General features: G+C 39.2%; 1 protein-coding gene across 5 annotated transcripts in view; it reads right to left on the bottom strand.

Annotated features, from left to right (window-relative positions):
* PHKA1 (phosphorylase kinase regulatory subunit alpha 1) overlaps positions 1-21,275 on the bottom strand; it is a 201,289-nt gene that overhangs the window by 17,255 nt on the left and 162,759 nt on the right. For 2 of the 5 annotated variants that reach the window (XM_049873293.1, XM_049873296.1), the window contains 8 exons: positions 13,789-13,945; positions 13,238-13,317; positions 8,856-8,934; positions 8,588-8,717; positions 3,860-3,961; positions 2,833-2,948; positions 2,674-2,712; positions 372-422 (listed from right to left, as the gene is read on the bottom strand). In XM_049873293.1, the coding sequence (XP_049729250.1) occupies positions 372-422; positions 2,674-2,712; positions 2,833-2,948; positions 3,860-3,961; positions 8,588-8,717; positions 8,856-8,934; positions 13,238-13,317; positions 13,789-13,945 (754 nt within the window). The remainder of the gene's footprint in view (positions 1-371; positions 423-2,673; positions 2,713-2,832; positions 2,949-3,859; positions 3,962-8,587; positions 8,718-8,855; positions 8,935-13,237; positions 13,318-13,788; positions 13,946-21,275) is intronic. The other 3 variants (XM_049873295.1, XM_049873297.1, XM_049873294.1) reach the window with 2 other exon arrangements.

Below are 21,275 nucleotides of genomic sequence, written 5' to 3'. Positions count from 1 at the left end.
GGATCAAGATTTTGCATTTCTAATAAGTTTCCAGGTGACAATGATGCTGCCTAATACAGTGCCTGCTACTAAGTAGGCATGCCATAAAGTATATTAATTGAAAGAATGAATAAACAGGTGCTTAACTGTATGTAATTTTACATTGAATTATGCTTTCTGAAATGAAAAAGAGGTTGGAGTTGAATTCCCCCCCTCCCTTTTCCTGCCTTTTTGGAAAAGATCTCACATCCATGCATTAAGTTGCTTTATACTTATTTTAGTTCTTGATTGACTTCGTTTTCCTTTTCAGTCAATTAGTATATGTCATGATTATATCACAGTATATTCAAAACACTTATGAATGGCATATAATATAAGATGACAACAGTTACCAGAAAAGATGGTGATATCAAATCTATACCCAGGAGATGACCACCATTGGGCTATAAAAAAATGGAGAACATATAATTTTAAAATGGAGTAACGACCATTATTTTAGTTTTTAAAAGTGATTAAAAAAATTTTTTTAAGTGATTAGTAGAGTGAAATTCTGGACTATTCAAGCCAGCATGTTATCATTAAAAAGCTGATGAAAAAGCCTTACTCTACAAGTCTTGGTAAAGGGTAAAATAAATAAAACTACCTGGTGGCAAAACGGTTAAGCGCTTGGCTGCTAACAGAATGGCTGGGAGTTCAAATTCTCCTAGCGGCTTCATTTGAGAAAGACCTGGTGATCTGCTTCAGCAAAGATTACTGTCAAGAAAACCCTATGGGGCAGTTCTACTCTGTCACATGGGGTCACTATGAGTCACAATAGACTCGACAGCACCTAACAACAACAACCGTACCAACATATTTTTCCCCCATAATCAGGAAAGAGCACTGATGAATGATAGAGAAAAGGGCTTAGAACCACACAAAATACAGATAAGCAGGTAAAGATGGAAATCAATATTAGAAATATAAAGTAAGGGAAATTTAGGGCTCTTAATTCTCTAAATTATAATCCAATTGATTTTGGCTCCCTTGAAGACCTATGAGCAGTGGATGTGTAGGGAAAAAAAATGATATAGCAAAGTATGTTGAGGACTAAGGTATGCCTAACCCAAGCCATGGTATTTTCAATCACCTCATATGCATATGAAAACTGGACAATGAATAAGGAAGACTGAAGAAGAATTGATGCCTTTGAATTATGGCGTTGGTGAAGAATATTGAATACACCATGGACTGCCAAAATAATGAACAAATCTGTCTTGGAAATACAGTCAGAATGCTCCTTAGAAGAGAGGATAGTGAGACTTCATCTTCTGTACTTTGGACATGTTATCAGGAGGGACCAGTCCCTGGAGGAGGACATCATACTTGGTAAAGCAGAGGGTCAGCGAAAAAGAGGAAGACCTTCAACAAGAGGGAGTGACACAGTGGCTGCAACGGGCTCAAGCATAGCAAGGATTGTGAGGATGGTGCAGGACAGGGCAGAGTTTTGTTCTATGGTACACAGGGTCACTATGAGTGGGAATAGACTGGATGGCACCTAAAAACAACAATTTATCTGGAAACATAGACTTCAAGCTCTAAATATATAATGAGCTTATAAGTAATACTGTGTGACTATAAACAACCATAATATGCTTAGCCAACCACTCTCAACCAAAACTAGGATTGTTTACCAACAATATAAATCAGCTTATTTGTTATTGAATGTAGGCCTTTCCCCTTTCAGATAGGAAAATGTGCAGATTATCTGAATTATCTGAAAAAAAAAAACTGTAAAATGAAAACTTCTCTATTACAGGGAACTTTCTTATTTTATTCCTATTCTTGTCCTTTCATAAATATAATCATGAAAGAGTACTTAAGGAGTGTACTCAAATTCAGTTTATTTCAAATTAAGGTTCAAGCATTGGCTCATTCTCCTCCTAAATGGTTTCTTAAAAAACAAAACATCCATTTTCCTTTCCTCTTCTGTATGTTCATTAATACTATATCATAAGTCTATTCTGAAGGCAGGAGAGAGAGTTTTAAGCTTTTCATAAAAAGTACTATCAGGATAGAGTAAATGAGTACTCCCTCAACTTGAAGATCTTGAAATCATATGATTTCCCAGAGTTTTAAAAGGAGAAATTATGGAATTTCATGTTAACTATTTCTTTGTGTAATGTAACAACTCATCTATTCTCACCTGTAGGGAAAACTCAGTAAGAAGCTACAGTATGGTATTTAGTGACTCCCACCAACACCCAGGCTGATTTAGATGCTTTTCCTATATGTGTCCATAATACCCTTCCTATGCTTCTATCATAAGGGTGATAAAAATCTAATTTTGGGACAATACCTGAAAATAGATGAAAAATAAGGCCCTTGCTTAGTCTTGTGTTCTACTATCTATTTTCAAAACTAAAAAATCTAAGTCTAGTTTCACAAAGAAAATTAATTTCAAAATTACATGTCAATCCTAACAAGAGGAACTCAGGGTTTCACTTTCTTGTTATTAGAAGCAGATTATTTTTCTCCTAAAATTAGCAAAATAATTTGGTCCAGCAAAAGGAAAGCTATCTACAAAATGACTGATATAAAGGAGAATCAAATAAGCTACTTGTTATCTTATTTGCAAAGAGGCCAAGAGTACATGCATGTTATATAGAACTAAAGGGAGCTTAAACTGTGTTAAGGATTTCCTAGTTGTTTCACCTGACTCTCAGTTGAGATAGACAGTCTACGGAATTCCACCTGAAAAACAAATAGTTCAAATTAAACTAGGGATATGAAACCAAAATCCCAACAAAGCCTGATTCCAAAAGAATGTTCTTAAAAGTGATAATTTCCCAGCTAATCCCCCAAGTATCTTACCTGCTTTATCTCACTTTTTAACTGCGTGATCCCAGTTCGTTCAGTTTTGGTTGCTCCAACGGCACCAATCTCATGGATAGAAATAGCAGGGCTGATATTTGAATCAGTGGGGCGAACTATAAGGTGATAGATCAAAGATAAAGGACAGTCAGGTTCAGATTTATCCCCCACCACATTAAAAGAACCTAGATGTATGTCCTTTTATTTTTAACTTAATAAAAACAACAACAAAAGAAAACGGTAACATTGCTATTCAAAGTGTGGTCTGTGGAAAAGGAGCATCAGTGTCACCCGGGAGCTTGTTACTAGAATCTCAGGTCCCTGTCCAGGTCTTGTGAATCAGAATTTTCAGGACTCGAGAAGCACTGCTTTATAACTTTCTTTTACTACTCTAAGGTCTGTCAATGCCGTGCATCCATCTCACATTACATATTTATTTGTCCTAAGCCTAAAAGTTGAGCATGGCAAATAAACTCTTTCCATTTGCTCTGCTGTTCTAGGTACTAGACACAAAATGCCACTCTTTATTCGACTGCCAAAACTTCAAGTGCAGATAGAAGATTAATTTGTGGCAGATTCCCAGATATATTTGAAATTAAAGTTGAAAGACTACATCAGATGTACTACAGCACCTACACACACATTCAACACTGGAAGCACTACTGAATTATTGCCAACTGGAATACAAGAAAGTTTCAGATGTTAAAAGCTATTAGTCTAAAGGGTTTTATGTTGAAATAGTAATATCCTAAAGTGGAGACAAGATAATGAGAGGGAATGGGCAAAACAATCAAAAAAAATTGTAATCAATCCACTTAGTTAATATATCATTAAGGAAAAAGAAATTGAGACATACAGTGGTTTTCAAATTTGTTCCAGAAGACAGCTTTGTTTTTAGCTGTTTTATATATTAGAGTTCTATTTATTTGGGGGTAAAAAAAGTTCCTTTGATAAAAGGAAAACATTTTAAAAACAATGAGACACTTAAACATTCTGAAATGGAAATGCAGTTATTCAGAAGCCTTACCGCTTCGCTCCACGCCAAACTCCTTGCCACTGAGAATGTGATGAAGGAGGCTCTTCATAGCTGAAGGACTGAGATTCATCAGGCCCTCTGTGGCTTCCTCAGCTAGTCAGCAGAGACATTAGGACAGAGGGATTTCTAATTTGCCTGCCATACCCTCCCTACTTTTCCCTATTTCCTTTCTTGCTCAGAATTTCTGAGTCCCCTGACTGCAAGAATAGAATTACAAAATAAACTTCTAGCATCATACTGCTTAGGCATTCATACTGCAATGAATTCTTAATTATTTCAGCACTGATTACCCATTTTATGCATTAACCAGGTCCTGGATTTCTTCTTCAATCCACCCCTCCCCCCCACACACTATTAGGGTAGTCAGTAGTATCTTTATTTGAAGGTGGAAAGAATGAAAGGAGAACAATGGAACTGGAGGCCATTCAGAGAAAGGCAATGAATGTAAAGGCCACTATATGAAGATAGACTAAAATAATTAAACTTCACAGTCTGAAAATATGGAGCTTAAAAGAGAATACATATGAAGCCATGAAATTATGAAGAAAATTGAGACAGGATAACTTGAACTTGTTCATCAACATCAAACATTTAGTAAGAGTTTACAATATGTAGGTCCACCACTTGTCTGTCAGTTTGTCATACTGTGGTGGCTTCTATGTTGCTGTGATGTTGGAAGGAAGCTATACCACCGGTATTTCAAATACCAGCAGGGTCACCCACGGTGGACAGGTTTCAGTGGAGCTTCTAGACTAAGACAGACTACAAAGAAGGACTTGACGATCTGAAAGAATTGGCCAGTGAACATCTTATGGATAGCAGTGGAAAATTTTCTAAGATGAGTCCCTCAGGTTGGAAGGCACTCAAAATATGACTGGGGAAGAGCTGCGTTCTCAAAGTTGAGTCGACCTTAATGATGTGGATGGAGTCAAGCTTTTGGGACCTTCGTTTGCTGAGGTGGCACTACTCAAAATAAGAAACAGCTGCAAACATCCATTTGCAGAACGTGGAATGCACAAAGTATGAATTCAAGAAAATTGAAAGTCATCAAAAATGAAATGGAATGCATAAAGATTGATATCCTAGGCACTGGTGAGCTGAAATGGACTGCTATTGGTCATTTTGAATTGGACAATCATATGTTTTACAATGCCGGGAATGACAAATTGAAAAGGAACAGTGTCGCATTCATCATCAAAAAGAACATTTCAAGATCTATGCTGAAATACAACGCTGTCAGTGATAGCCTAATAGCCATACGCCTACAAGGAAGACCAGTTAATATATGACTAATATTCAAATTTACGCATCAACCATTAAGGTCAAAGATGAAGAAATCGAAAATTTTTACCAACTTCTGTAGCCTGAAATTGATCAAATGTGCAATCAAGATGCACTGATAATTACTGGTGACTGGAATGCAAAAGTCAGAAACGAAGAAGGATCAATAGTTGGGAAATACAGCCTTGGTAATAGAAATGATGTCAGAGATTGCATGATAGAATTTTGCAAGACCAGTGACTTCTTCATTGCAAATACCTTTTTTCAACAACACAAATGGTAACTATACATGTGGACCTCATCAGATGGAATTCACAGGAATCAAACCAGCTACATCTGTGGAAGGAGACAATGGAAAAGCCCAATATCAACAGTTAGAACAAGGCCAGGGGCCAACTGTGGAACAGACCATCAATTGCTCATATGCAATTTCAAGCTGAGGCTGAAGGAAATTACAGCAAGTGCAGGAAACCAAAGGACGACCTTGAGTACATTCCACCTGAATTTAGAGACCATCTCAAGAATAGATTTGACACATTGATCACTAATGACTGAAGATCAGATGAGCTGTGGAATGACATCAAGGAACTCAATACATGAAGAAAACAAAAGGTCATTAAAAGGACAGGAAAGAAAAGGCCAAAATGGATGTCAGAAGAGACTCTGAAACTTGCTGTTGACTGTAGATTAGCTGAAGAGAACTGAGGAAATAATGAGGTAAAAGAGCTGAACACAAGATTTCAAAGGGTGACTCAAGAGGACAAAGTATTAAAATTAAATGTACAAAGACCTGGAGTTAGAAAACCAAAAAGGAAGAACATGCTCGGTGTTTCTCAAGCTGAAGGAACTGAAGAAACAATTCAAGGCTCAAGTTGCAATACTGAAGGATTCTATGAGGAATATATTAAATGATGCAGGAAGCATCAAAAGCAGATGGAAGGAATACACAGAGTCACTGTACCAAAAAGAACTGGCTGACATTCAACCCTTTTAGGAGGTAGCATATGATCAAGAACAGATGGTACTGAAGGAGGGAGTCCAAGTTGTGCTGAAGGCACTGGTGAAAAACAAGGCTCCAGGAATTGACGGAATAACAATTGAGATGTTTCAACAAAGGAATGCAGTGCTGGAAGTGCTTACTTGTCTATGCCAAGAAATTTGGAAGACAGCTACATGGCCAAACGATTGGAAGAGTCCCATATATATGCCCATTCCAAAGAAAGGTGAATCAACTGAATGTGGAAATTATCGAACAATATCATTAATATTGCACACAAGTAAACTTTTGCTGAACAGAATTCAAAAATAGTCGTAGCAGTACATTGACAGGGAACTGCCAGAAGTTCAGGGCAAATTCAGAAGAGGACGTGGAACCAGGAATATTACTGCTGATGTCAGATGGATCCTGGCTGAAAGCAGAGAACACCAGAAAGATATTTACCTGTGCTTTATTGACTACATAAAGGCATTTGACTATATGGATCATAACAAATTATGGATAACATTACAAAAAATGAGAATTCCAGAACACTTAATTCTGCTCATGAGGGGCCTGTACATAGACAAAGGGGTAGACTTTTGAACAGAACACAGGAATACTGCTCAGAAGGAAGTGAGGAGAACTATTAACACTGGAGAAGGCGCAGATGGTGAGAAACAGCAGCAGACGACTGGCAGCAGCAGTGAACCAGCAGCAACAGAACCAGGAGACCAGTGCCAGACAGTGCTGGAGCCGAACCACGGAGCGAGAGAGTTGAGTGCCTGTGGGCAGGAGGCTTCCTGGTGGAGTGGGGTGCCTCTGGGCACTTATCTGTGGAGCTATAGAGCTTTGGAACACTTGCCCCAGCAGGGCAGAAGCAGGTGTGAGGCCTGAGGGCTGAGAGGCCAAGGAACCAGCAAGCAGAAGCTGAAGAGACAAGAAATACAGGAAGCCAAGCTGCCTTAGTCTCGAGAGAGAAAAGAGCAGAGAGACATGGGGATTATGCCACCAAGAAAGCCGCACTGGGAGCAGAGCGTGTCCTTTGGACCTGGGGTCCCTGTGCCTGAGAAGCTCCTCAGCCAGGGGAAGATGGATGACAAGGAATCTTCCTTCAGAGCCAACAGAAAGAGAAAGCCGTCCCCTGGAGCTGACATCCTGAATTTGGACTTGTAACCTACTAGGCTGTGAGAGAGAATAAATTTCTCTTTGTTAAAGCCATCCACTTGTGGTATTTCTGTTATAGCAGCATTAGATAACCAAGATGTCTGGCATATAGTAGGTATAATAAAATTGTTAGCTCTCTTCCTTAAAAGGGGTATTTACAATGTGAATTATCTTACAAACCAATATATTTAGCTACTTGTTAAATTAAAAGCCTTTTGGGGAAAATTTAACTGAAACAACGGTAAAACTGAGTTTTGCAGCTGCGATTTTATTTTTCTATGCCATCTCTATCTCTATTATTTTGCCACAATTGTTGAAATCAAACAAGCACTTCATAATTATCTACATCGATGGAAAGAGAAAAAAAAGAGTCATGCCCTGAGGTTCCTTATTTCCCCTCTCACACATTATGTTTCTGCTCTGCAGCTTCCATGTTGCTGTTGTTACTAGCTGCTGCCAAGTTGGCCCCCAACTTATGGTGACCCCATGCACAATGGAATGAAATGCTGGCTGGTCCTGTGCCATCCCCATGTTCGGCTGCAGATCAGGCCATTGTGAGCCGTAGGGTTTCAACGGCTTATTTTCAGAAGTAGATTGCCAGGCCTTTCTTCCTAGACTGTCTTAGTCTGGAAGCACCTCTGAAACCTGTTCAGCATCACAGCAACACGCAAGCCTCCACAGACTGATGTGTGGTGGCTGCACTTGAGGTACATTGGCCAGGAATTGAACCCAGGTCTCCCACGTGGAAGGTGAGAATTCTACCACTGCACCACCAATGGCCCCTGAAGGATCCATAGGCCTTAACGATTTTTCTAACTAAAACTGCTATCTAACTATAGTTAATTTCAGAGAGTCCTGTCAGAAAATATTGATAGAAATATTGTCTTCTTTTATTTGACCAAGATGTTAACTAGTCAGAATACTGACACTATGATGAACTGAGCTGTGGTGTCCACTGCCTGAATCCAACCCAGTCTGTCACAGTCAAATACTATGTACTCTCCAGATCACTCTAGGAGTTAGGAGGAAATGTGGTTAGCCAAGAGCAGTTAGGTAAGTAGAATTTGAAGTACAGAGGTGGGATTTTGAAGTTTTAGAACTAATATATAAATTTGTCATCATATCAGTCCCTTGACCTGTTTAAATAGTGATGGCCTAACACGGGAATAAGATTGCTATATGAAGCTTCTGAGTTACTGATAAAAATGTTTTAGCCTTCTTTTCCTCCTGACCTAAAATTACATAAACATACCTTAAAAGTGGATTCTGCCTAAAATGGTTACTGAATTGAATACCTGAGCATCGAAGGGAGTGGGCTAGTTCTGTTGCCATAACTTGTATGATCAGACCAATTCGAAGTCGAAACATTTCAGCAAAGAGGCCAGGCTGAGTTCGCATATACATGGCTAGATATACCATTATTTCCTGTACACAGAATGGATACAGAAAAATTACGACACATATGTAACAATGCCTATTTTGTGGTCTTAGGAAATGGTCAGATCAACTGAAAACAAACTTTAAAACATCCATCGCCAGATTAGGTTTTGCAACTCTGCTTACCTGTGTAAGGATCGACATGCTTATGTCCCCTTCGCTGGCTTCATCTATCAGCTGAGTGAGTGCTTCATAGGGCAGAGGTCTGAGGAAGAAGACAGTGAAGAAAGACAAAATTCTGTCACTACCTGAACCTGTTGTTGTTGTTAGGTGCCGTCGAGTTGTTTCAACTCACAGTGACCCTATGTACAACAGAATGGAACACTGCCCGGTCCTGCGCCATCCTCATAATAGCTGTTATGGGCTTGAGCCCATTGTTGCAGCCACTGTGTTAGTCCATCTTGTTGAGGGTCTTCCTGTTTTTGCTCTCTATTTTACCAAGCATGATATCCTTCTCCAGGGACTGATCCCTCCTGATAACATGTCCGAAGTATGTGAGATGAAGTCTTGCCATCCTTGCTTCTAAGGTTGTACTTCTTCTAAGACAGATTTGTTTGTTTTTTTGGCAGTCCATGGTATATTCGACATTCTTCACCAACACCATAACTCAAAGGCGTCAATTCTTCTTCAATCTTCCTTATTTGTTGTCCAGCTTTTGCATGCATATGAGGCGACTAAAAACACCACAGCTTGGGTCAGGCGCACCTTAGTCCTTAAAGTGACATCTTTGCTTTTTAACACTTTAAAGAGGTCTTTTGCAGCAGATACACCCAATTCAATACATAGTTTGATTTCTCGACTGCTGCTTCCATGGGCATTGGTTGTGGATTCAAGCAAAATGAAATCCTTGACAACTTCAATCTTTTCTTTGTTTATCATGATGTTGCTTACTGGTCCAGTTGTGAGGTGTAATCCATATTGAAGGCTATAGTCTTTGATCTTCATCAGTAAGTACTTTAAGTCCTCTTCAGTTTCAGCAAGCAATGTTGTGTCATCTGCATAATGCAGGTTGTTAATGAGTCTACCTCCAATCCTGATGTCCCATTCTTCTTCATATAGTCCAGCTTCTCAGATTACTTGCTCAGCATATAGATTAAATAAGTATGGTGAAATGATACAACCCTGACGCACACCTTTCTTGACTTTAAACCACGAAGTATCCCCTTGTTCTGTTCAAACGACTCCTCTTCATCTATGTACAGGCTCCTCATGAGCACAATTCAGTGTTCTGGAACTCCCTGAACCTAAGTGTACTGAAAAAATGAAAAAAGTTCTTTCCAAGTCCAAGTCACTGCCTCAACATCTCATAAATACCAGTAGCATTCTGGTTCTTCCAGTGTTCAAAAGTTCACAGCCTTACGTAAAATTGCCTCCCCAAATTTCTCTGTCCCATATCAACTGAAGAGAGCTCTTACCTTTTGTCTCCAAACCTGGATTGTCCTTCTCCTTTAAATTTTATTTAAAACTCACCTGTGATGTCCTTCCAGACTAGTCTTTCATGGTTGGTCCTTAATATTTGACAGGTAATTAACTATTATAGCTACAAAGTAATACAGTAATTTTAACCTGTGCCTTTTAGAAGCCATTTTATTACTTTATATTCACATCTTGCAGAGTTATACAGGTAGTACCCAACTTACAACGTATTCGAGTTAAGACAAACCACACTTACAACTGACCTTTTTTTGTACATCTTAGTGTTAGTAATATGTACTACGCACAATGTTGCAGTACATAATTTGCTGAAGTTATCACTCTCAGATGTTCAATTTTATGACTCATGGTTCAAAATATTCAGGGGCTTCAGTTGCTCGAAAACATGGACCCAAATGCTAAAGTTGACAGATTTGGGAAGCAGTAAGATCTTACTGAGAAGCATATGGAGAAAAAAAGAAAAAGACCATATGGACAACTCTCACTAATTTTCTAAGTAGAAACACCATCCCCATTTCCAGGGATAATCCAGATGATCCAGAACCTTCCACAAGTGGAGTTATTACCACAACTGACAAAATGCCATCATCATTCAACTTTAGCATCAAAGTAAACTTTTATGATTTGTGTATTTATGTATGTCTGTATGTATTAAAATATATCTGTAAGTTTATATGTAATACTTCCAACCCCCGAAGACAAATAAAGATCAGATTTATAAAGATACTGATATAAAAAAGGAAAATAATAATGAAAACTAAAAAAAAAGAAAAAAAAAACCAAGGTATTCAACTTGTGTCGGAACTAATTTATGATGGAACCATCAGAATGGAATGCTGTCTTAAATTGAGAACTACATGTATTGATTTTGTATACTTCCATCAGTTTACACACATACAAACACACAGGCACTTTTGACTCTCCTGTTGACACTGGGGGCATGGACCATGTCATCTTCTTCTTTTGGATTGCCCACATTAGTCATAAATTTGGTCTGATTTGTAACAAAAGCTTCTATTTACCAGAAACAAGGTTAGGACTATTTTTCTGAAAGCATAACTGGGACTTCACAGTTCCATGACAGACACATGGAACCTATGAAACATGGTTCTACGATTACTTTTTTTCATGTAATTCAGAGCCCAAAGACATCAAAAATCATGGACACAAACCAGGAAGGAGATGGTATGCAGACATCAACAAAGGTATTCTTGTTCACTTCTTCCTCGTTTAGTCCTAATTATGTTCCATATCTAGAGCATGTTTTGTTTACAAAATAAACTTTTCACTACACTGGCTACAGAAGTATAACTGGTAGGTATGGGAAATGTTTGTTGTCTTGTGATGTTGAGTCGATTTCGATTCATAGTGACCCTACAGGTCAGGGTAAAACTGCCCCATAGGGTTTTTTATGCTGTAATCTTTATGGGAGCAGATCAACAGATCCTTCCTCCTGCCAAATGGCTGGAGGGTTTGAACTGCCAATCTTTTGGTTAGCAACCAAATGCTTAACCATTGTACCACCAGGTTTCTTGGTATGGGAAATAACCTTGTTTTAAATTACTCTTAAGGAAAAAACAGATTTTTCAGATTACTTATGAATGAAGCTAGAATCCCTCAATATTTTTTGGAAATATAGCCTGCTTATAGATTTAAATTTTGGCACTGCCCAAACCCACTACCCACTGCCGTCGAGTGGATTCTGACTCATAGCAACTCTATAGGACAGAGTAGAACTGCCCCACAGAGTTTCCAAGAAGTGCCTGGTGGATTCAAACTGCTGACCACTTGGTTAGCAGCCATAGCACTTAACCACTACGCCACCAGGGTCTCCTTTGGCACTGACATGATATGAAATTAAAAAGATTTAGTGTAGATGAGTTTTATTGGCATGACTAGTGGCAAAAGGAAGACTCGTGTGCAAGAATTAAACTTTCTATTCCAGACTGTCACTCTCTCCCGACTCCAGTCATAGCCTATTCTAGGGCGCTGTTTCCAATTGAAAGCTGTCGCAGAACTGAGACAGTGGCAATCTGATTATACGGTATTCTTGGAGGAATGCTAATTTATTATGTTTTGCCAAGTATCCATCCATTTTTTCCCTTTGACTATGGCTTTCATCCACTTTATTCCTTCTTGAGAAGCATGGAGTTTCATCCTCAGCCCCGTGTTCCAGCTAGACATTTTTATATATCTTCTCTTTCCAGAGTATAGCTGACTTCTAATGGGTGCTAGTTATCAAAACCCATGGAAGCAGCAGTGACGAAATCAAATGACACATTGCATTGGGCAAGTCTGCTGCAAAAGACCCTTTTTAAAGTGTTAAAAAGCAAAGATGTCATCTTGAAGACCCAAGCCATAGTGTTTTCAATCGCCTCATATGCATGCAAAAGCTGGATGATGAGTAAGGAAGACCAAAGAATTGACACCTTTGAATTGTGATGTTGGCGAAGAATATCCAATATACCATAGACTGCCAAAAGAATGAACAAATCTATCTGGGAAGAAGTACAACCAGAATGCTCCTTAGAAGCAGGGATGGTGAGACTGTGTCTCATATACTTTGGACATGTTATCAGGAGGGATCAGTTCCTGGAGAATGACATCATATTTGGTAGAGGGTCAGCAAAAAAGAGGAATACTCTCAACGAGATGGATTGACACAGTGGCTACAACGAGGGTCTCAAGCCTAAGAATTATCATGAGGATGGTGCAGGATTGGGCAGCATTTCTGTTGTACATGGGGTTGCTATGAGTCAGAACCGACTTGATGGCACCTAACAACAACAATAATGCTAGTTGCTCCATTTGTCTTATTTAGTTTCTTGAATGGAAAGTTTGTGAAAGTCAGTTAAGTAAAAAAAAAAAAAATCTGAGTTCCACTCCTTCTGAAATCTGTCTTTCTTCTACTCATGTCCTGTCATTATCAACATTCTCTCTATGAGTGTCTCTGATAGAAGTACACAAATGTAGGAAGTTATTATCCACTGACAGATTAGGGCAAGAGATTTATGGAAAGCTCATCGAGCTCTTTAAAGGAAGCTTGATTGAACCCAATGAAAAACCATACTCACGCAGAGATGGTCTTTTCTCGAGGTTCTGGGGGGAGTCCCACTGTCAAATGTTTCTGGTGAGAGAGAAGGTCTGTGCAGGCCTAAGAAGAGATAGCATAACAATTATCCTTCCCATAACACCTCAGATTCCAATGAAAATTTCTCCTGATTCTCAGCCCAGAAGACTTTGCTCCTCTTCAACTCAATGACACACCAAACTCTCTTCCTAAGGAAATATCATAAAGATTAGAAAAGAAGGATTTCTAGAAGGAACAATGAGGTATTTTTATCTCCTAGGAGGGAGGAACTGTTGCCTAGTGTAAATTCATTCTTAAGACATAGAACTCTTAGAGATCATACACGTCTATACTTCTATAACTTTTATGGCTTGGTAATGTATATTTGCCATTCACAAACAGAAACCTGAGTATCAGAAAATTTATGTGGGAAAGACAACATTTCAAATTATTAGAGGCTGTGGTTGCCTTAAGGAAAACAATATGGAAACCAATTTTTAAAAATCTCCACATTTAGTGGTATACCCAGAAAGCTTAAAGAAGAATTTATAGTACCTCATCCAGGGCTTCCACCTTCTTCCTTAAGATCCCAGAGATGTATCGGATTAGGCCCCAGTGTCGAATTTCTCCAACTTTGCCATATAGTTCAGTAAGAAGCTCTCTGACTGTAGCACTTCTTTCATCATACAATCCAGTATCCCAGTCAGGTCCTCTGAAATTTTACAGACAGGACTGCATTTAATTTTAAGTCTCTACCAACAGTCTTTTATTTCAGTGTCATAATGGATATACTTCCTTTTTTTAAAAATATATCTCTCTCATTAGGAAACAAATGTTATTTACTAAGACTCTTCGTAAAACTATGATGAACAGTCATCCCCGAAAGCCAAATACTTAGACAAGAATAAGTCTTAGTTTCATCTATGCTTTGACAAAATGCATTCCTTTACCCTCTTCACAGGCTTCAACATAGCTGAAATTAAAGACAAAGATTTAATTCAACTACTGAAAGTTTATAAAGTATGCCACACTTAGGGAATTAATGGAGAAATAAGAAGGATATGTGTTTATTTTTACATTAACCAAAACCAAAAACTGAACCCCTTATTGTCAAGTCGATTCTGACTCATAGCGACACTACAGGACACAGTAGAACTACCCCATAGGGTTTCTAAGAAATGCCTTGTGGATTTCAACTGCCAACCTTTTGGTTAGCAGCTAAACTATTAACTACTATGCTACCAGGGTTTCCACATATATATTATTGTTATAAAAATTAGTAGAAGCTAACTATGAAGGTCCATGTAAGATATATAAAGTGCTATGAAATTGGAAATTTAATATATGATAAAGGTAGACTAAACCATCCATTAAATGATGCTAAGATAATCAGACAGCCATCTGAAGAAAAAAGTTGGATCCATGCCTCGCATAGTATAACAGAATTCCAAATATATCAAAAATCTACATGTAAAAGCACTAGGAAAATATATGGGAGAACTAGTTTATAACTTAGGAGGCAGGAAGACTTAACTATGAAACATATACCAGAAGCCATGTACATGTAAAACAGCAACGATAACAAAATTCTTATTGTAAAAATCACTGTAAACAAAGTCATAGGACAAATTACAAACTGGAAAAATATCTGCAATTCATAGGCCAATTTCTTTAATATATTAAAAACTCCAACAAATAGATAAGAAAATTATAAACAACAAAAGAAAATCTGGCAAAAAATACCAATGGCTTTTAAACATAGAAAAAGATGTTTAATCTCATGCATAATAAGAAAAATGAAAATTAACACTACATTGAACTAATATTTTTCATCTATCAGGTTGACAAAAAAAATCCCAAAATTTGATAACGGATACTCTTAATGTATTGCTGGTGGGAGCAAAAATCGGGACAAAATCAGGAAGGTTATTTGGAAATATATTATCAATATTAAAAATGCCTATATTCTTTGACTTAGCAATTCTGCTTCTGGTATATCTCTAGGATAAATTCCTTCCACCATGTGAAATGATGTATTTATGTTATGAAGTTATTTGCTATAGCATTGTTTGTGATAGTGAATGACTAGAAACAACCCAAATGTCCATCAACAGGAGACTGGTTAAATAAATTATGGTACAGTAAAACCTATGAAAGCCAGAACCTGTGTAAGGTGGAAACCTGTCAGAGAAGGAAAACAAATAAATATTTTCCACTAAATCAAGCGATAGAAAAGTGGTAAGACTACACCCTATCAAAGGAGGAACACTTGCGAGACCTGGAAAAACAAGTCAGTCCTACTGAGTTCTGGCTCTCATAGGTTTCACTGTATGTTCAAACAATGGAATGCTGTGCAATCGTTAAGGAAATACGAGGTAGATCTAGAGTGTGGCAGACTGTATTTTCCAAAATGGCTGCAACAATTTTTCATCCAACATGTTCTTCTTATAATGTGGCTTCAATACTCTTCTCATCAAGAGGTAAGGTCTGTGTTCCCTCCCTTGGAACCCAGGCATGCTTCTTATGACTGATGCTATATGATTTCTGAGGTTAGGTCATGTAAAAAAATGTAGCTTCCACCTGGTCCTTTCTTTTCACTGTTGGAACCTAGTCACCAGGCTGTGAGGAGGTGGAAAGACACATGCAGAGGCCATTTGTAGGTGCTCCATACAATAGCCCCAGGGGAGGTCCTAGCCAACAGGCAGCATCAGTCCCCAGACATATAAGTGAGTAAGCCTTGAGATAACCCCAGCCTCAGATACTTGTCTGACTACAACCAAATGAGAAACCTAGCTGAGCCCAGGCAAACCTCAAAACCATAAAAGATAATTTTATTTTTGTTATTTTAAGCCACCGAGTTTTGGGGTGATTTGTTATACGCCAATAAACCAAAACAAAACCTGTTGCCATCAAGTCGATTTTTGACTCACAGTGGCCCTACAGGACAAAGTAGAACTGCCCCATAGGGTTTCCAAGGAGCAGCTGGTAGATTCAACCTGCCAACCTTTTGGTTAGCAGCCATAGCTCATAACCACTGCACCACCACTGCTCCTATACACCAATAGAAAACCAGAATATAAATAGTGATCTTCAAGAAACACAGTCTTAGTAGAAAAACCGTGGTGTGGAGCAGTGTGTATACTATGTTATCATTTGGGCAAATAAGGGTAAAAGTATACACATACATCTGTATTTACCTACATATGCCTAAAATGTCCCTGGAAGGACATACAAAAAAACCAATAGCATTGATTACCCATAAGGAAGGGAACTTGGTATCTGGGGGACAGCTGTGCATGAAAGACTTTTTCACTCTATATCCTTTTGTACTTTAAAAATGTGGAACCATGAGAATGTATTACCTATTCAATATATTAAATTTTAAAAGAACATAAAATAATAAGCGCTAGAGTCATCAATGAATGCAAAACCAGTGGGTGAAAGTTTGAGGAGTAACAGGATATTTACATAGTCTCAAAGTATGTCTACACAAGATACTTTTTAATCACAAAGGGTAAAATAATAACTTTACAGTGGAGGAAATTAGAAGATACTACCTTAACGCAGTGATAAAACCAAGAGACCAAAGTTAACATTACCAGCAATGGGACTAATCAACAGTAGGTGCCTCATGGTACAAAACAAGGAGAACTCAGTATCACTTTGATGGTATTCCTACCAAAAAATCGGTAACTTTAATTATGAGGAAACATGAGACAAAGCAAAAGTGAGTGATATTCTACAAAATAACTGGCCTGTGTTCTTAAAAAATGTCAATAACAAGAAAAATATGATTCAGGAACGGTTCCAGATTAAAGAAGGCTAAAGACACAAGAAATCAATGAAATGCATAGCTTTCGATTTGCTTTTGCTGTAAAGACGTTACTGGGGCAATTAACAAAAATTTCAATAAGATCTGTAGATCATGATCTTTTTTAATTATTATGTTAAAATATATACAACAAACACTTGCCATTTTTAACCATTTTTAAATGTACAATTCAGTGACATTAATTCTATTCACTGTGTTGCACAACCATCACAACTGTCCATTTCCAAATGTTTTTCAACACCCTAACAAGAACTCAGTATCCCTTAAGAAATAACTCCCCATTTCTCCCTCTACCCAGACCATGGTAACCACTAACAACCTACTGCATCTATGAATTTGCCTATTCTAGCTATTTCATATAAATGAGATCACACAATAACTGCCCTTTTGTGTCTGACATATTTCACTAAGTGTACTGTTTCAAGGTTCATCCATGTGATAGCATGTATCAGAACTTCATTTCTCTTTATGGCTGAATAATACTCCATTGTATGGATACTACATTTTGTTTATCCATTCATCTATTGATGACATTTGGATTGTTTCTACTTTTGGCTACTGGGAATAATGCTACAATGAACAATGGTATACAAGTATCTGAGTCCCTGCTTCTAAGTCTCGTGGGTATATACCTAACAGAAAAATTGCTGGATCACATGGTAGCTCCTATATTTAACTTTTTGAGGAATCATCAAACTATTTTCCACAGCAGCTGAACCATTTCACATTCTTGCCAGGAACAGAAGGTTCCAATTTTTCTACATCCTCGCTAACACATGCTATTTTTTATTATCAGAAGAATAGCCATCAGGGATGGCTAAGGTTTTGTGCCAACTTAGCTGGGCCAGGATTCTCAGTGGTTTGGCAGTTATGTAATGATGTAGTCTGGCAGCTATGTAACAATGTATTCTGGCAGTTGTGTAACAATGTAGATATCCTAGCTTGTCATCATGTGACCTCTGGTTCTTGGGACTTGAGCCAGCGGCCTGCTGTATTGCCTGCTTACCTTGGATTCGTCAGCTTCCACAGCCTGTGAGCCAGCAGCCTACCATCTGACCTGCTGTTCTTGGGTTTATCAGCCCCTGCAGCTATGTGACTCAGGAGAAGCCTCCATCCTGATGCCTGACCCACGGACTCGGGACTTGCCAGCCATTACAACTGTGTGAGTCATTTCCTTGAGATAAATCTCTCTCTCGTCTCTCCCTTTATATATACACTTCATTGGTTTTGCTTCCTTAGAGAACTCAGCCTAAGACATTAGGTACCAAAAGTTGTTCTAGAGAAACAAAATTTGTAAAGATGAGTTTTCTAAATTGGTTTTCAAGTCTGGTTAGTCTTAAAGACATTGACGGCTCTGCTTCCAGTAGTGAAGAAAGCATTGCTAATCCATGACACGAGGTAGCAATAGAAATATACAAAATATCATACCAATAAGTAGATCAAGTATTGGTGAGAGATGAGACTCTGGGTGATGCATGTTTGATACTTGCCTACGATTTTTTTCAGAATTAGAAGTATAAGGAAGTTGGTTGGTTGGTCCTACTTACACTAGACAAAGTGGAGAAAGAAAGAGATGTGCTCAGGGCTTCAGAGTCACAGCTCAAGCACTGCATAAACGACCTCAAAGTTGCCACTTGTGCCCTGAAAGAAAGCCTTATTTCTTGTAGTAACAGAGCTGATACTGCCAAAAACCAAACCCAGAGTCTTATCATAAGACTGGCTGAATTACAATGTCAACTGAATTCCCAACCTTGAATAGTGTCTGAAGTTAAAGTGAGGGCATTGATTGGGAAGAAATGGGATCTTGAAACGGGATGGGGACATATGGGCAGATAATCAGGGAGCTAGGGACAGTGGGCCCCTAAATTCTGTTGAATCACTCCTTCCAACAGAACCAGCCTTCTCACTCCCATCTGAAGAGATTACTCTTTGTCTACCAAACCACCCTCCCCAGTAAAATCATTAGTCCCTCCATTCCCATCTGATGAGATTAACTAAGCTGTATCTAAAGAGGCTTTGTCTGAAATATCACCGGTACGGCATCTGAGTCATCACCTGGGCCATCGCCTAAGGCAGATGACTTACAAGACATTGCTGAGTATTCTCAGAACACATTCCCACCACCCATTTTTGCTTCCAGACCTATAACTAGACTTATGTCCCAGTGGACCCCAAAAGGTGAAGTACGAAGTGTGACAAGGAGGAGGAACACTACACTCCCCCAAAAACTGCCTGATCCAGAATAAACTGAATGCTTTGAAGGCCAGCGTAGCAGGGGCAGGGGTTTGGGGACCATGGTTACACGGGACATCTAAGCCAACTGGCAAAATAAAATCTATTAAGAAAACATTCTGCAGCCCACCTTGGAGAGAGGCATCTGGGGTCTTAAACGCTAGCAAGCGCCCATCTAAGATGCATCAATGGGTCTCAACCCACCTGGATCAAAAGAGAATGAAGAACACCAAGGACACAAGGTAATTCGAGCCCAGGAGACAGAAAGGGCCACATAAACCAGAGACTATATCAGCCTGAGACCAGAAGAGCTAGATGGTGCCTGGCTACATCCAATGACTACCCTGGCAGGGAACACAACAGAGAACCCCTGAGGGAGCAGGAGAGCAGTGGGATGTAGACCCCAAATTCTCATAAAAAGACCAGACTTAATGGTCTGACTGAGACTAGAAGGACCCCAGTGGTCATGGCCCCCAGACCTTCTGTTGGCCCAGGACAGGAATCATTCCCAAAGCCAAGTCTTCCAACAGGGATTGGACTGGACAATGGGTTGGAGAGGGATGCTGGTGAGGAGTGAGCTTCTTGGATCAGGTGGACACTTGAGACTATGTTGGCATCTCCCGCCTGGAGGGGAGATGAGAGGGTAGACGGGTTAGAAGCTGGAGAAAGGAACACGAAAACAGAGTGGAGGGAGGGAGCGAGCTGTCTCATTAGGGGGAGAACGATTGGGACTATGTAGCAAGGTGTATATAAGTTTTTGTGTGAGAGACTGACTTGATTTGTAAACTTCCACTTAAAGCACAATGAAAATTAAAAAAAATGCTTGACTTTTCTAATATGTACAAACAGAAACCTGGGGAATATGTGTGGAACAGAAATTAAGGGTGTGGGATAATGGTGCAAGGAACATAAACTTGGATCAGTCTGAGTTTATTGATATGGGCCTGCTTTAAGGACAGATTCTTTATTCAATGTTTCAGCTCAAGAGGTTAGAAAGGCATCTAATAGTTTATTTGGTTGGCTTGCTGAAGCATGTATTAATTGGTGGCCTACACTAAAGCAAGGTGAAGTAGCAGACCTGCGTTGGTATACTGTAGAAGAAGGTATCCAAAGGCTTAAGGAAACTGGCATGTTAGAGTGGATTTATCAGGTAAGACCCACACGTGGAGACAAATTGGCATGAGGAAGAGGTATGTGGATAGACCTCTCTGAATGGGCCAAAGAAGTAAAGATGTTTGCATCTCATGGGAATGCTTACTGAAGGATGACCTCGGCAGAGGAGAACATTAACAATTAAGTGGATAGGATGAAGAGTTCTGTGGAAACCAATCATTCTCCTTCCCCAGCTGCTCCCGTCATTGCCCAATGGGCTTGTGAAAAAGTGGCCATGGTGGCAGAGACAGAGGTTATGCATGGGCTCAGCAACATGGACTTCTATGCACCAAGGCTGATGTGGCTAAAGCCACTGCTGAGTGCCCAACCTGCCAGCAGCAGACTGACACTTAGTCCCTGATATGGCACCATTCCTCATGGTGATCAGCTAGCAACCTGGTGGCAAGTTGATTATATTGGACAGCTTCCATTATGGAAAGGGCAGCATTTTGTTCTTACTGTAATAGACACTCTGGATACACATTTACCTTCCCTGCACCCAATGCTTCTGCCAAAACTGCCATCCGTGTACTTACAGAATGCCTTGTCCATCATCATGGTATTGTACACAGCGTCTCCTCAGGTCAAGGAATTCAATTTACAGTAAATGAAGTGCAGCAATGGGGCCATGCTCATGGAATTCCCTGGTCTTACCATGTTCCCCATCATCCTAAGTAGTTAGCTTGACACAATGATGGGATGGCCTTCTAAAGACACAATTATGACGCCAGCCAGGTGCCAATACCTTGCAAGGTTGGGGCAGTGTTCTCCAGGAGGCTGTATATGCTGTAAACCAGAGTCCAGTACATGGTCCTGTTTCTCCCAT

The sequence above is a fragment of the Elephas maximus genome, chromosome X (assembly GCF_024166365.1).
Source record: "Elephas maximus indicus isolate mEleMax1 chromosome X, mEleMax1 primary haplotype, whole genome shotgun sequence".
Taxonomy (NCBI): domain Eukaryota; kingdom Metazoa; phylum Chordata; class Mammalia; order Proboscidea; family Elephantidae; genus Elephas; species Elephas maximus.
The sequence above is the reverse complement of the archived record's forward strand: the minus strand, read 5'-3'. Positions and strand labels throughout refer to the sequence as shown.